This window comes from Hylaeus anthracinus, unplaced genomic scaffold, assembly GCF_026225885.1.
Source record: "Hylaeus anthracinus isolate JK02 unplaced genomic scaffold, UHH_iyHylAnth1.0_haploid 0, whole genome shotgun sequence".
NCBI classification, from domain to species: domain Eukaryota; kingdom Metazoa; phylum Arthropoda; class Insecta; order Hymenoptera; family Colletidae; genus Hylaeus; species Hylaeus anthracinus.
The window spans coordinates 25,561,392-25,574,677 of NW_026533254.1; the positions used below are offsets into that span (position 1 = coordinate 25,561,392).

The following is a 13,286-nucleotide window of genomic DNA, read 5'->3' on the forward strand; positions in this document are numbered from 1 at the left end:
GTAATCTCATACATAATCAGGTATACACAGCCATTCAAAAATTCAATTAAAAACAACTGTTTCGAATGCAATTAAATAATCAGCAACTTTAATAAACGTTAAAACAGGAGTATAGTTCCTCGATGATACATTATTTATTCGAAAAATAAACTACAATTTATTTTATCCAGAAACAAGCTAACTTTATAGAAGTTTTACGTGTTAATTTTATTTTCTAGCAAAAGCGAAATGACGGAGTAATTTTTTTTTCATTGATTACGATACAATTGGTTAAATACGATTCAATGCAAAAACCAATCTAAATTCGTGACATTGAAAACTGTTGCATTGTATGTTGTAGCCAGAGATGAATTCAACCTTCTAACGTACACTTTTCTAAATCCTATATCTTGCAATTTTCTATAGTTATCTGCTAATACGTCTTCTCCATCGGAAAGTCGTCTAAACATATTCAGCTGAAAGTATGTAATATTTGGAATGTATTACTCATAGATGTAGATAGGAGCAACTTGTACAGTACTGAAAAGATACCTGGTTAAAAGAGATCAGTACAGGGGTTGGGAAAATTATCCATGTTACCACTTCGTTACACGGGGGAGTAGTTAACGAACCTTTATAAGTATAAAATACATCTGTATTGCGAGGTACCAGCGAAGCTAATGTTACAGGTGTTTGCAATTTTATTTCTTTATGTAACCATCGCACGTCTCTCAAATTATTTAAAATGGGATGTAACAACTTGTTATCTTCCAACTGCAACTAAGTTTTATTATGTAACGGTCAGTAATGAATCTAGATGCATCTTAAACTTACTTGAAAAAAGATTCCTAAAACCACAAGACCATTTTCGTAATTTAAGGCATTAGAAAAATTCGAATATGCTTTATTTCTATGAACTATATGCATTTCCATAGGGTATCTACAAAATGAACAAAACAACAAAAAATTAAGTAAAATTAAAACCCATACTAACGAACTTTGTATATTTTATAATCATTACCTGATACCATTAAAAACGTGCTCGGATCCTCTGTTATTTTTTGCACCCCAATGAAAATGTAAATGATCTAGTTCGTATTCTTGATTTACTTCGAGACTAGCACCAAATATGTAAGGCAAATACATATTTCTTGCGTTATTATTTATGTTTACAACAACTAAACAAATCAATATAAAATTTAATATTTTATAACGGAAAAACAATTAATTTAGTTTTTGCTACTTGTTTACAAATGTTTATTTAAAAATCAAATTACCTGAGTGACCGTTATTCTTTAAATGTAGTGGTCCTGGAAGATAATCATGATAACCGATTACCTCGAGTGCAGGCAAAGGAAGAGGAAATGATTTGAATGACGATATGGATATAGGAGACTGTAATTTTCCTTCGCACAGCTTAAAATCCTTACTCCACAAATGTTGACCTAAAATACAAAGACATTTTAAAATATAATCGCTAATTAAAAATACGATATTACAAGATACTATATACTACGTTTACTATATCCAAAATTTCCAATAGCAGGCGATACTGAAAAATAATTATTAATATTAACAAATAACAAATATTTAGAGAGTATATATTATATATTATGATATATATTCGAACTTACTAGTTTCCAATAGACTTATAATTATTATTATGCTGTTCATGCTTATCTAAAGATATTTTATATTTTATATTTACACTTTTAAATATACCTTTGCAACTTGTTAGAATTAATTAAAGATAAAGTCAATGAAAAATTGATATGAATGGACCAATACTTAAAATACACTTCATGTACAAGTCCAAGAGACATACTGAGTTATTTTCAGCATGTTCGAACTGTTTCATTTCCATATTATCTACATTCTCTATTATCATCATCAATACGCGGTTTCTTCGGTACACACACGTATCCTTATGTGCTTCATCTCAATTAGAGCTATAGTAACACGAAATTCAGGTATTCAGTTCATAAGAAACATCTGGCATCTTATGTGTATCGTCCTTGAAGAAGAAAGGACATGTATCCAGTAACTTATAAAAACGAATTAATAGATTTAATACAATATTTATTTTCTTGTCACTCGAATCTATTTACTTTTGGTATGACATTACTATAACAAAATATACACATATAATAATAGACATGATAACAGTTTATTTACATATACACAAGTGATATTTGTCATTATCGTAATAGAATGAGCTACTTAAATTACTGAAGGTATTCAAGATTTGCAAGTATTAATTGATTGAATATACAAAATGACTCAGCAGAAACAGGTCATCGTATCTTTACCATTTTAAATACGTGAATTATACATACATATCGACATACTTATATATTAAAAATTAAAAAAATATATATCACAGACTGATCGCTATGCTCAACTAGTATTCAGTGTGTAATTGTTTTTTTTTCTAACACTATGTTATTCACATTCTCGGTACGCAAATAGAAATATGCAAAAACTGTGCATTTGCTTCTGTTATAAAAATTGTATATAAGTGAAGATTTTTTTAATGATATCTTTTTAAACCCTTCTACTTCTATTTATAGAACGTACAAACTTAAACTGAACAAACTCTGCGTATCATTCGCCTTGCTGTATAAAAAAAATACACGACCGCTTGCAATAATTGCACGATTAAGGCTACTTTAAGGTTACTTCATCTTAGATTTTCAAGATTGCCGACGGTAAAATGAACGTTCTTGCTACAAAATACATTACGAGTACTACTTTCAATATCAAAACAATAAATAAACAACATTTATAACGTTGTTAAGCATTTGATTATTCGAAAGGCATAATAAATTAGTTATATAAAAAATTGTTTCCAGTAATAAACATTCAGAGACGCGGTATTTTAACATCTATAGCACCGTTTGAAATTTCATCTGTTTCAGTGACTGAGATGAAACATTAGAAATAATAAAAAGCGACGTGTCATTAACGTTTTATAGAAAATTGATAAGTTACGATTTAAAAAAAAAAAAAAAAAAGTAAATCAACGGGATAACTGATATTTTTAATTCAAGGCTCTCTTATGTAACTATCCATTTTTTGCTTGTTATTCGATCAATAAAAAAATACAGATTAAAAGACGACAAATATTACCGGTTGTTACTTATGATGTAACATTTGTCACCTTACCATTAACTGAATATATTTGATAAAAAAAGAAAGGTATCGTTATCGTGTCCAAAATACAAATCGTATAGTATTAGAAACTCTATCAATTCATCCTAACGAATTGTAACTCTTTGATGATCACGCGGGGTATTTCGATCGACTAGAATATTTTTTTAGGCGTATTAAAGTTCCTTTTATACGTCCTCGGTCTCTTTTGTTTTGCATGTCGTAGTAATTTGCAAAGGAATCGAAAACAGTTCCTCCCATGGCGGTTGTACCGAGTTAATGACCGTCTCAGCGGCACTTACAGAAACGAAATTCAACACCCACGATTCCTCCTGTTCCGCTACCTCGTCTAAGAAGTTCAAGGTCAGTGACGAACTATAATGTTCCTGTAAACGCGACAAACAGAAGACTGTATTACAGAAAAAGTAAAGAATACGCATTTATATTAATTGTATTAAAATATTATAGTACGTATAGTTGAATTAAAAATTAATATCACTCACTATTCCGATTAAATTGCTCATAGCTTGTTCCCTTACTATTTGCGGCGTTTCTTTATTGCTCGGTAAAAGCCACTGTATATTGCATATCACTAAGACGGAAGCCGTTATGATCAAACTCGATAATTTAAGTTGCTCTTCGAGATCCTGGTATTTTAATAAGGCGGAAGAAAACAATGCGAGTAGTCTCACAGCGTCGCCATCTTGAAAACTCTTGCAATCTTTTAATAAGCCATGCATTAAAACAGTGCAATGTTTCGGTACTGAAAATTCAACTTCGCAACTAGGTGGCAAGGATGAGTCTGCAAATAAATATTTATGTACTCGAAACGATGTTACAGCCCCGAGATCGTTAAATAAGCGGTTCTTTCGTTTACCGGTGGCGTAGAATAAAAAATTAGACGTTCTCTGAAAATCTTGCAAGATGCATAAAAATGTAATGGGGGATTGCAGTTCTTGGTTCAATTTGTTAGATTGTTCTAATTCGACCAAGACACCTTGTTTAAATGGTAACGGCGAAAACGATCGTAATCTATCCATTGTCCAACTGATTTCCTTATGTAACCAACGTTGTGGATCCTCTCTATAATAAAAATAAAAAAAGAATTCAATGCGTAAACAAATTAGTCGCAGATAGAATGCATACTAAACGTGTTGTTTTTACCCCTCTAATCCATCGATTCTAAGAACATAAACTTTCGATGTAGACAGAACCAAGCAACCAGGAAACGTGTCCTTCGCGTTACACATGAGAATGTCCGCCTATAAGTTAACGAACAAATAAAGAGTATTTAAAAAAAAAATAGTTGCTTGAGAAGTAGAACAAAATGGACATCGATCGAATGTTCAATGTTTGATATATTACCCTAAGTAGAAGAATGAGTTCCTCGTTTTCGTGTTCGAATATGTTCAAGATGATATGTAACTTTATTCTGTGATCTATACTACTAAAATCGGTATAAGAATACTGGATATTACTGCCCAAGAAAGGCGACGCTTCTTCCTCTTTTAACAACGGCTTGTTACTGCCAATCTTTATACTTTGAAGTAAACCTAAAAATTCGAATATTAAATATAATTGAAACATTGCTCAATCGTGGATCGAAACTAAACCGTGTCGTATCATTTCACCTACCACCTAGCATAGAAGTTAGATTTGTTACGGGCGTGAATTTGGTCTCTTTATCGTTACTACTGTTAAGGGATTTTTCATCCGCGTTAGTTTGTCTGATTATTTTTTTTTCATACGCGGTGCATATACTATCTGTCAGGGAACCTGTAATAATAACGCTATTAGTTTATTAATTCGCAATTATTCGTGACGATAATTAGGATAAAACTGCCAGCAAACCTGAAGAACTACTCTCGGTTAAACCAGTCATGATTGGCGCTACGTCTGGTATCGTTAAGAGAGACGGGGCAACAGCTGTACGTCTTTCTTCTGAAGACCGCTTTCTATGCGGTGTCAAGTGAGTTCTACGATAATTATAAAAGTATTAGGAAGCAAAGATTAATATATGAATGACTCCGTAGCGATATGAATATTAAATTATACAAAATGTAGGCTACCTCGAAGCTTCATCGAGGATTTCGATGCTGCTTTGGCTTGGGTTGCTAAGAACCTCTATATCGCTCTCGTATTTCCGGTTTAGCGCATTTGTGGATGGCGTAGATTCTCGCGAATCTTCTAAACTCGTTGCTGAACCTGTTTATAAAATGTTCGTTCAGTTAAACGATTAATATACGTACATATACACGTCAATGTTTAACATAAGTTTAACACAAAGCTTATTAGTTTAATGTGTGTACACTAATAGGTGCTCATACTTTTCTTTTTGTTTCCCTTAGTGCTATTAAAAACGTGTCAAAATAAATAAAAACACGAATAAGAATTACAGGACACTTCTATCTTTGCTAGCTTCAAAAAAAGGTGGAAAAGTTTCTTGACAATTCTATTCAATAATATATATATATATATATATAATATTCTTGTACAGGATATTAATATATTTAGTTGGTCTTAGAGTAAAATTCAGAATGAAATTGTTATAGTCATTGTAAATACGAAATTACGAAAGTACCAAAGCTAAGAATACGATACATCTAGATATTTGAAACCTAGGAATTGGATATGCTGATGCGAATGAAAAATGTATTTGATACGATTCATTGTTTCTGAATAATTATATTAACAAAAAGTACCTACCGTGTAAATCGAGGAAAGCAATCGAATAATCGAGAATTCGAATTATATTCGTCGAATATTTAATTAAAATGTCTCAGTTCTAGTGTGAATATAGTTAATCGAAACTAATATGTTTAAATGCACAAAAAAAGAAATATGGACCTATATCGACAAAAAAACTTTAAGTATCTAAGTCTAAATAGTGAAGCATTTAATGTAGTAGCTCGTGGCTGTATTTAAACCATAGGGAAAGTTTGAAGAAAACAGAAAGTGCTGTAATAAATTATTGTGGCTGAAGCTTACAGCAGACTTGAGCTTGGGTGTGAGAGTCGGAGTGCACCAGAGAAGTGGTGACGGATATAGCTCGACCCTCCGTTCCACCTGCACCGGGATTAGTATGTTATTGTCCCAGTCGATAGTAAAAATGCATGGATATGCAGTCAGCATTTAGTGCGTTCACATTCAATGTATTATTAATTATAATTTCTAGTAAAAACTGTAAGGTACATCGCTAGTATTACAAAGTTTCAGCATTGTAAATAATTATTACGGTTAATCTTTCATAGACAAACTTCACGAATATACAACATTCATTTTATATTTTACGCTTATTAAATCGCAAGAAAACACCACATTTAGGTTATAAAAATTAGATCACGTTATTAAATCGAGCTACGATATCCAATTGTAGAATCAAAAGAAATATATCAGCAAAAGTTACGTGTTCGTAATAAGTGTGTAACTTCTATCAAACATTTTGATCATTCTTAAATTGAATGCAACGTGAATTACATGCAAGACATAGAAATGAAACTTACCAATGCTGGAGAAGGACTCGGAATGTTGCAAATTTGATTTCATGGTATTTTCCGAATATTGATTTCTCGACGAACTTTCCGTCGTACTTTCGAAAACCTCGCTTTCCATGTCTATCGTTGATAATTCATCTGTTTCCACGACTAGTGTACTTTTGCAAGTGGGGCACTTTAACTGTTTTACACCTAAAAAAATAAACATTCTTTTTATTATAATGATTATTACACAACCGGACATACAACTATATACTACTACTGAAAACGTACCCGACACAGATGTACTTATGACAGTGGCATATTCTATATCTTGAGAGAAATGAGTCGAACATTTCATGCATTTAAAAACTTTCAATGAGATCGTTCGTTTTTTCATCCTTTCGCCAATAGTTGTTACTATTTTCTGCGATACAGTCAGATAATAAACTAACATTAGCATGTATGTCGCTGACATCGATATAATGTTTACTTCGTTCTTCTTACCTTTGCATCGTCTGGTTGTACGAAATATCTTCTGTTTTGACGAGTTTCTCGTGTTGTATCAAAAATGATATCTACCGTGATCGGTTCGCTTCTACCCAGCACGCACGATAACACAGAACTCGTCGACCAACAAGACTTTAATTTCCCAGTCATCGAATCTCTCTCTTTAATGTCACTGTAATACTTATATAATTAATATTATTCAGCAACTAATTAGTATATTCGAATATAAAGAACACTTACTCTAACGTTATTATCAAGAACACTTCTTCCAATTCGTGATCGTTCTTCTTTTTGTGTACTAGATACAAATCTCCTTTTTCTAGATATTAAAAAGCAAGAGAAAATAAAATATTTTTTTTTTATATGTAAATACATTAGAATGATATTTCTGATAGCACACCTTCGTCTGGGTCATAGGGAGGGTCAGGTATGTTTACGACTGCGATTGCTGTGTCGCTGGTCGATTCAGGAATACTCTGTTCCTCCCTTGATGTTTCGATATGTTCTTCCTTTTCGTTACTGGTTTCGTTGTTTTCCGTTGTCGAATGTTTTTCGGTTTCTTCCGCCGTCTCGGTCGTGTCATCTAAAGTTTCTGTAGCAGATTCTGAGGACGACTGCAAACCCATAATGTCTTGAACGACTGTTCCAGCGTAACTGCTTAACCATGCGTCCTCGCCATATGTTTCTCGCAACGCTAAAATTTGTTTCTTCGTTTCCAAATGGTCTTTCGACGACTCTACAAAGAATTAAAATAAATCAAATATTTGAAGTTGTACCATAAATAATTTTTTGAAAGTATTCGGTAAAAAATAATTAATCACCTGAATACGATCTGTAAATAATATAATTCTCTTTTAGCTTTTTATGTTCGTGTTCATCTTCTGCGATAACGGCTTCTTTTACATTCAATTTTTTCTTAGCTTTGGTTATACTTCTTTCTAAAGTATTCATCGATTCTGTAGATCTTTCCATTACGCTTTCATTTAAAGTAGACGCGTTCATCGATACAGATAAACTACTAGAATTCAACGAATTCGATACAGAAGCAGAGAATTCATTTGACATAGGTTGCTCGGATCTGATCATAAATCGCCGATTCCCTGTAATAGTTTGTTTCTCTGATTTCGAAAGTCGCAAACGGTCTAAAACAAACTAAATCATAAAATTTTATTGATGCTTATGTAATGCTACGTTCGATAACAGTATGTTTACGTATAACGTTACAACATTCTGTTATTCTTAATAAGTTATTCACCTTGCTTTCGCTTAAGCTCGGATGTAAATATTTCATGGATAACTGTCGATGTTTTAGGTGATACGATAAAGGATTGCCTTCCAGAGATATCCACAACAAAGTAGACATTCTCTCCAATACCCATAAAGTTGAATGCTCCATTACACAGTTATACGATAAATCTAATTCCGTTAAACACTCTAAATTTTGTAAACCTGTTGCACAGACAAATTTGCATTAAAGAAGCAAGTGCAAACGATTGTTTTTGTTTGTATGTAATTGCACTTATGTATTACCATTTAAATTTTCTATGTAATTGTTCTTCAGAACTAATACTTGTAAAGAATGCGATGCAGCCTTATTGAATGTAGGTACTGCCTCAAGCTTGTTATATCCGAGATTCACATATTTCAAGTTGGGTAAACAAGATAATTCGTCTACGGATGTTAATAAGTTGTGACTCAAATCAATTAATTGTAGCCAAGGTGCCAATTCCAAAGATTTATCCAATTTTTCAAGAGCATTGTGAGATAATGCTAAATGTTTCAATGAATCCCAAACAAATCCAATGCTGGCATCTTCACCGCAACTAGCTGCGTAAAAATGGTGTATTCTTTAACTATTTCGAATAGATTTTAAGTTGCATTCATAGCATGATTTGTTCATCTGTTTATAATTACCTAATAATTGACTGACAGTACAAATTCCTTTCCTACCAGCGCAGATAACGCTTTCAAGTTGACCTCTGACCCTTTGAAGCCCCTTTACAGAGTCTATATTAATTTTCTTCAATTCCAAATATTTCAAATGCCTAAACTTAGTAATATCAACAGGTATGTTGGGATTGTTCGCGCAATAAGTCACTTTCAATCCAACCGTTTTCTGTATAAAATCGTATACAAATTTCAAATCGCTAAATACATTGATGTTGGAGCTATTGCACACTTGGAAAGAAGATTCTAAGTCTTCGGATTTATCCACGATTAAAGAAAATGCTTCGTTTAAATTGTAGAGTAACATGGTCGACAGAGACAGTTTACTTGACGCGCTTAACACTTTATCTCCGTTTTGATGCAAGAGTTGTCCAAGCTTCACTATTTCTTCCATAGTATCTGTGTGTTGACAATCCATTTTTCTTTATTTTCTGTTACACGAAAAGTGAAAGATTTTGATAACGTTTAGGATTTTGTCCGATGCGATCTTATCACTAACCTGAAAGACAAACAAATAGTTATGATTTTATTATATAGTTTTCAAATGATACTATGACAAAATAATTGACAACCTTTCGAGCAAATTTAATGTTCAATTCCAATTACGAAAGACACGTCTAACTACAGATAGCGTCACGTGCCTAGCGAATGTTTCACCCCAATGACAATTTGACTATTTTATTAAAAACTTACTAGGTTATCGTACATCGTCTAGACCAGCCTCGTCGCTGCTAACGAGTTCATAATTATGTCATAAACGATGCTGGCTCCGTGCATGTTATCACGAAAGAACAACACATGAAATGCATATCACCAAAACAGTTAATTATCTTCGGAAAATGTCATCCATCATTATGCAATCCAGTAACCTTAATTTACGTTATTGTTTTAGGAACACTATACGTTGCGAGATTCCTGAAACACGTTCGAATCTCAAAACAAATTGATCGTCTCATTGAAACCTATCGACGATTAGGATCATAAAATTTCTATTAATGCGTAGTACAACACGATAAACACGTCAGAAACCAACTACGACACAGCATTACAAAAAGTATGAATAACTCGTGTTTCTAGCCTACTTCGAGTCGAATTTCGATAGACTACTCATTGCTTTCTTATCTTTGTATCAACAATAACGCGATAAACACAAAGTTGTACCTTGTGCCCTGATCCTCGATGAATAACAGCTCAAAAATCTCCGAATGGGTCAAACAATGGTATAAATGACATATTGTCTGTAATTTACGTTATCATCATCATCGCACCAAAGGAAGAATATTGTTACCTTTGTTGTTATATCGCAGACTACGCTAGATGGGGCAGCCACTGGTTTGTTACTAGTGGCGCCATCGGTGGGGAAATCCCCAGGTTTGTAATGACAATAGTTCCCACGGTTGCCGCTAGATGGCGCAACAGATAGATTTAATATATTTTTCATAAATAATTAATTAATACGATTCTTTGCTTAATAATGCTGCTATATATTAATTTAAGATGCAAATTTATTATTTCTATGGATAGTTATTTAATTCAGCAATAATTTAGGTTAGTGGCGCCATCAAGCGGAACAGCGTGAACTATTTTCGCTACAAACTTGTATGATTTGTCCAACATTTTCATGAAATATATCTCCGTTAGATGACCTTCCTTTTACATATTTTTAATTGCTATGAAACTATAAATATCAGTCATGTTTCGCTGCATAAATAATGATACATAAACAAATAGATTTTGTATAAATGATAGTACGATAATGAAACGTATATAACACTTCGAATTCCCTTGATGGACATTGCCGAATGCGTCCTCTGAATATACGATAAACGAAACAAGATAAAGAGCGACGTGTAAACTGTCGAATCATTTTCAGGGTGAGAAAACGTTTGGTATTTTTTTTATTCTTTTTGGGATCGCGAACCGTTCGACATTGCGAAAGAAGGACGACCGGTTTTAACGTCACAATACGTGGCGGACTGTTCACTTTCGGTTTCGCTGATGAAAAAGGGACTCTGTGGTGGGTGGGGAGAGATCGAGGGAGATCGAGGGAGATCTGTAACGAAAGAACGATAATTAAATGTCCCCCACGCGAAGGACCTTATTGTTTCGGTGACGTTAAACATCTGTTCACTTGTCCACTATCTTGCACGATTTATGTCACGATGACTATCAGTTGAAATAACGTTTCTATTTAAAAAAGATTATTTATTTATGATATTCTTTTATTCACTCTGTTTTTCGCTCTTTCGTTGCCATGTTTTATTAATCTTGGTTTTATTACTTTTGCAAACGTGTGAAATAGATTCTCGTGGCTACGCTAATATTGTATTGATTATATTATATATTTATTATAATTGTACGTATATTAATATCATAGCTTGTATACATATATGATATTAATATTAAAAATGTATTACATTTACATTACATATTATAATAATATTACAGATTGTATTATATTATATTAATATCATAGTTTACATATATTATATTAATGTCATAGTTTGTATACATGATATTCATGTCACAGGTTGTACATATATTATATTAATATCATAGCTTGTATATATAATATTAATATCACAGGTTGTACATATATTATATTAATATCACAGCGTGTATGTATAATATTTATATCACAGTTTGTAAATATAACATTTATATCAGAGCTTGTATATATGATATTAATATCACAGTTTGTATATATGATATTAATATCACAGTTTGTATATATGGTATTTATATCACAGCTTGTATATATAATATTTATATCACGGTTTGTACATATAATATTTATATCAGAGCTTGTATATATGATATTAATACCATAATTTGTATAGATGATATTAATATCATAGATTGAATATATAACATTAACATCACAAGTTATACATATATTATATTAATGTCACAGCTTGTATATATAATATTAATATCATAGATTGTATATATAATATTAACATCACAAGTTGTACATATATTATATTAATATCACAACTTGTGTATATTATATCAATATCATAGCTTGTATATATTATATTGTTATCATAGCTTGTATATATGATATTAATATCACAGGTTGTACATATGTTATATTAATATTACTGCTACTATATATAATATGTGTATCCCAGCTAAACAACACAGTTGTACGACAACATTAAAATACAAGCAACCGTTTCAAATTTTATACGAAGCTTTCTTAAACTTCACGTCCATGTGTATTAACTGAAGATATTTATTAGCAATATATTATGCTCATTTAATTGCCGACTACTACTGGGTCACCCTGTACGCCGTTGAAAGCGGTCAAGGATCGGCCAATACAGAGTATATATATATACACACATCTATATATATATATACATTGGACATGAGTTACTTCTCGTGATTATGATTTTCTTATTGCAAACAGCTGCAAATTGCTAAAAGGTATGAGTAATGTTCTCAATCGCCTTCGACGTTGTTGTTTCGGGGCGGTGCTCGAAACAGTAAAAATCTTGCCCAACGTCCGCCCGTAGCAAGGTCGGATCGATCCAGGGAACGACAATCGATTTTTCACCCGTTCCGTTCGATCGAGATGATTATCCTGCGCAACCTTGACGAATCGCCAGGCTAAAACGACGATTCAATTGTCCCATTACTTTTATCTCGCCCGCTCTCGACCGCAAAGACCAACGATCGATTTCGTATTTACCTTTCATAACTGCGTCGCGATACTCCGTACCCCGACGTTTCGAGAATTAATTTCCCTCGGTTAACGTTTCTTAAGCGGCGGGCGGGGAAGGGGGGGGGGGGAGAGAAAAAAAAGGAACGCGCGCGACTTGCGCAATCGCGTCAGAAAAAATTCGTACAAATTGTTATGAGTGCAAACACGTGTCTCGGTGGATCGGGGAATCGCACTTTAATGGACGGCGTGTGCGTTTAATGATATGTTCGCTGGCACGGATATGGTGGCCACGGTTGGATATATAACTGTCGACAGTTAAGACTTAATCATAAGTAAATGCAAGATTTTAGGTTCAAGATTTCTAATTCTGGATTTTAGATTCGAGACTTTCGTGGATGTTATACTGTGACATTAATATAATCTATGTACAACCTGTGATGTTAATATCATGTATAGAAACTATGATATTAATATAATATATGTACAAATTGTGATATTAACATCACATATACAAGCTGTGATATAAATATGATGTATACAAGCTGTGATTATACTAT

At 32.8% G+C, this 13,286-nt stretch overlaps 2 protein-coding genes across 5 annotated transcripts; both read right to left on the reverse strand.

The window, feature by feature from the left end:
- Positions 1 to 66: 66 nt before the first annotated feature.
- On the reverse strand, positions 67 to 2,991 carry LOC128894068 (carbonic anhydrase 2). 3 transcript variants are annotated; one of them, XM_054155537.1, is made up of 7 exons: positions 1,614 to 2,991; positions 1,502 to 1,531; positions 1,257 to 1,424; positions 1,001 to 1,157; positions 814 to 919; positions 532 to 759; positions 67 to 455 (listed from the first exon to the last, which is right to left on the reverse strand). In XM_054155537.1, exons 1-7 carry the CDS (start codon positions 1,651 to 1,653, stop codon positions 282 to 284), a joined length of 903 nt encoding a protein of 300 aa, XP_054011512.1. In that variant the 5' UTR covers positions 1,654 to 2,991; the 3' UTR covers positions 67 to 281. The 3 variants fall into 3 exon arrangements, with proteins under 3 accessions (XP_054011512.1, XP_054011502.1, XP_054011492.1); XM_054155527.1 differs by having other exon boundaries at positions 532 to 753; positions 1,496 to 1,531; XM_054155517.1 differs by having other exon boundaries at positions 1,496 to 1,531.
- Positions 2,992 to 2,998: 7 nt separating this feature from the next.
- Positions 2,999 to 10,363, reverse strand: LOC128894054 (serine/threonine-protein kinase 11-interacting protein). Of its 2 annotated transcripts, XM_054155469.1 has the most exons (20): positions 10,221 to 10,363; positions 9,753 to 9,974; positions 9,027 to 9,558; positions 8,643 to 8,939; positions 8,368 to 8,561; positions 7,934 to 8,264; positions 7,513 to 7,848; positions 7,353 to 7,431; positions 7,110 to 7,284; positions 6,897 to 7,029; positions 6,633 to 6,815; positions 6,118 to 6,195; positions 5,199 to 5,334; positions 4,981 to 5,105; positions 4,765 to 4,905; positions 4,495 to 4,682; positions 4,294 to 4,391; positions 4,007 to 4,212; positions 3,633 to 3,931; positions 2,999 to 3,515 (listed from the first exon to the last, which is right to left on the reverse strand). In XM_054155469.1, the coding sequence occupies exons 3-20, from the start codon at positions 9,475 to 9,477 to the stop codon at positions 3,318 to 3,320; spliced, it is 3,648 nt and encodes a 1,215-aa protein (XP_054011444.1). In that variant the 5' UTR covers positions 9,478 to 9,558; positions 9,753 to 9,974; positions 10,221 to 10,363; the 3' UTR covers positions 2,999 to 3,317. The 2 variants fall into 2 exon arrangements, with proteins under 2 accessions (XP_054011444.1, XP_054011455.1); XM_054155480.1 differs by lacking the exon at positions 6,118 to 6,195.
- Positions 10,364 to 13,286: the final 2,923 nt, after the last annotated feature.

Bases quoted from the DNA above. Each gene is read 5' to 3' on its own strand.
- LOC128894054 (XM_054155469.1), bottom strand. From the start codon at position 9,477: ATGGATTGTCAACACACAGATACTATGGAAGAAATAGTGAAGCTTGGA. The intron at 4,906-4,980 runs GTTTGCTGGCAG...TTATTATTACAG, and splicing joins AACCGAGAGTAGTTCTTCAG to GTTCCCTGACAGATAGTATA. The intron at 4,683-4,764 runs GTAGGTGAAATG...TCGAATTTTTAG, and splicing joins TCTAACTTCTATGCTAGGTG to GTTTACTTCAAAGTATAAAG.
- LOC128894068 (XM_054155517.1), bottom strand. From the start codon at position 1,653: ATGAACAGCATAATAATAATTATAAGTCTATTGGAAACTA. The intron at 1,532-1,613 runs GTAAGTTCGAAT...ATTATTTTTCAG, and splicing joins TATAAGTCTATTGGAAACTA to TATCGCCTGCTATTGGAAAT. The intron at 1,425-1,495 runs GTAGTATATAGT...TTTGTATTTTAG, and splicing joins AAATTTTGGATATAGTAAAC to GTCAACATTTGTGGAGTAAG.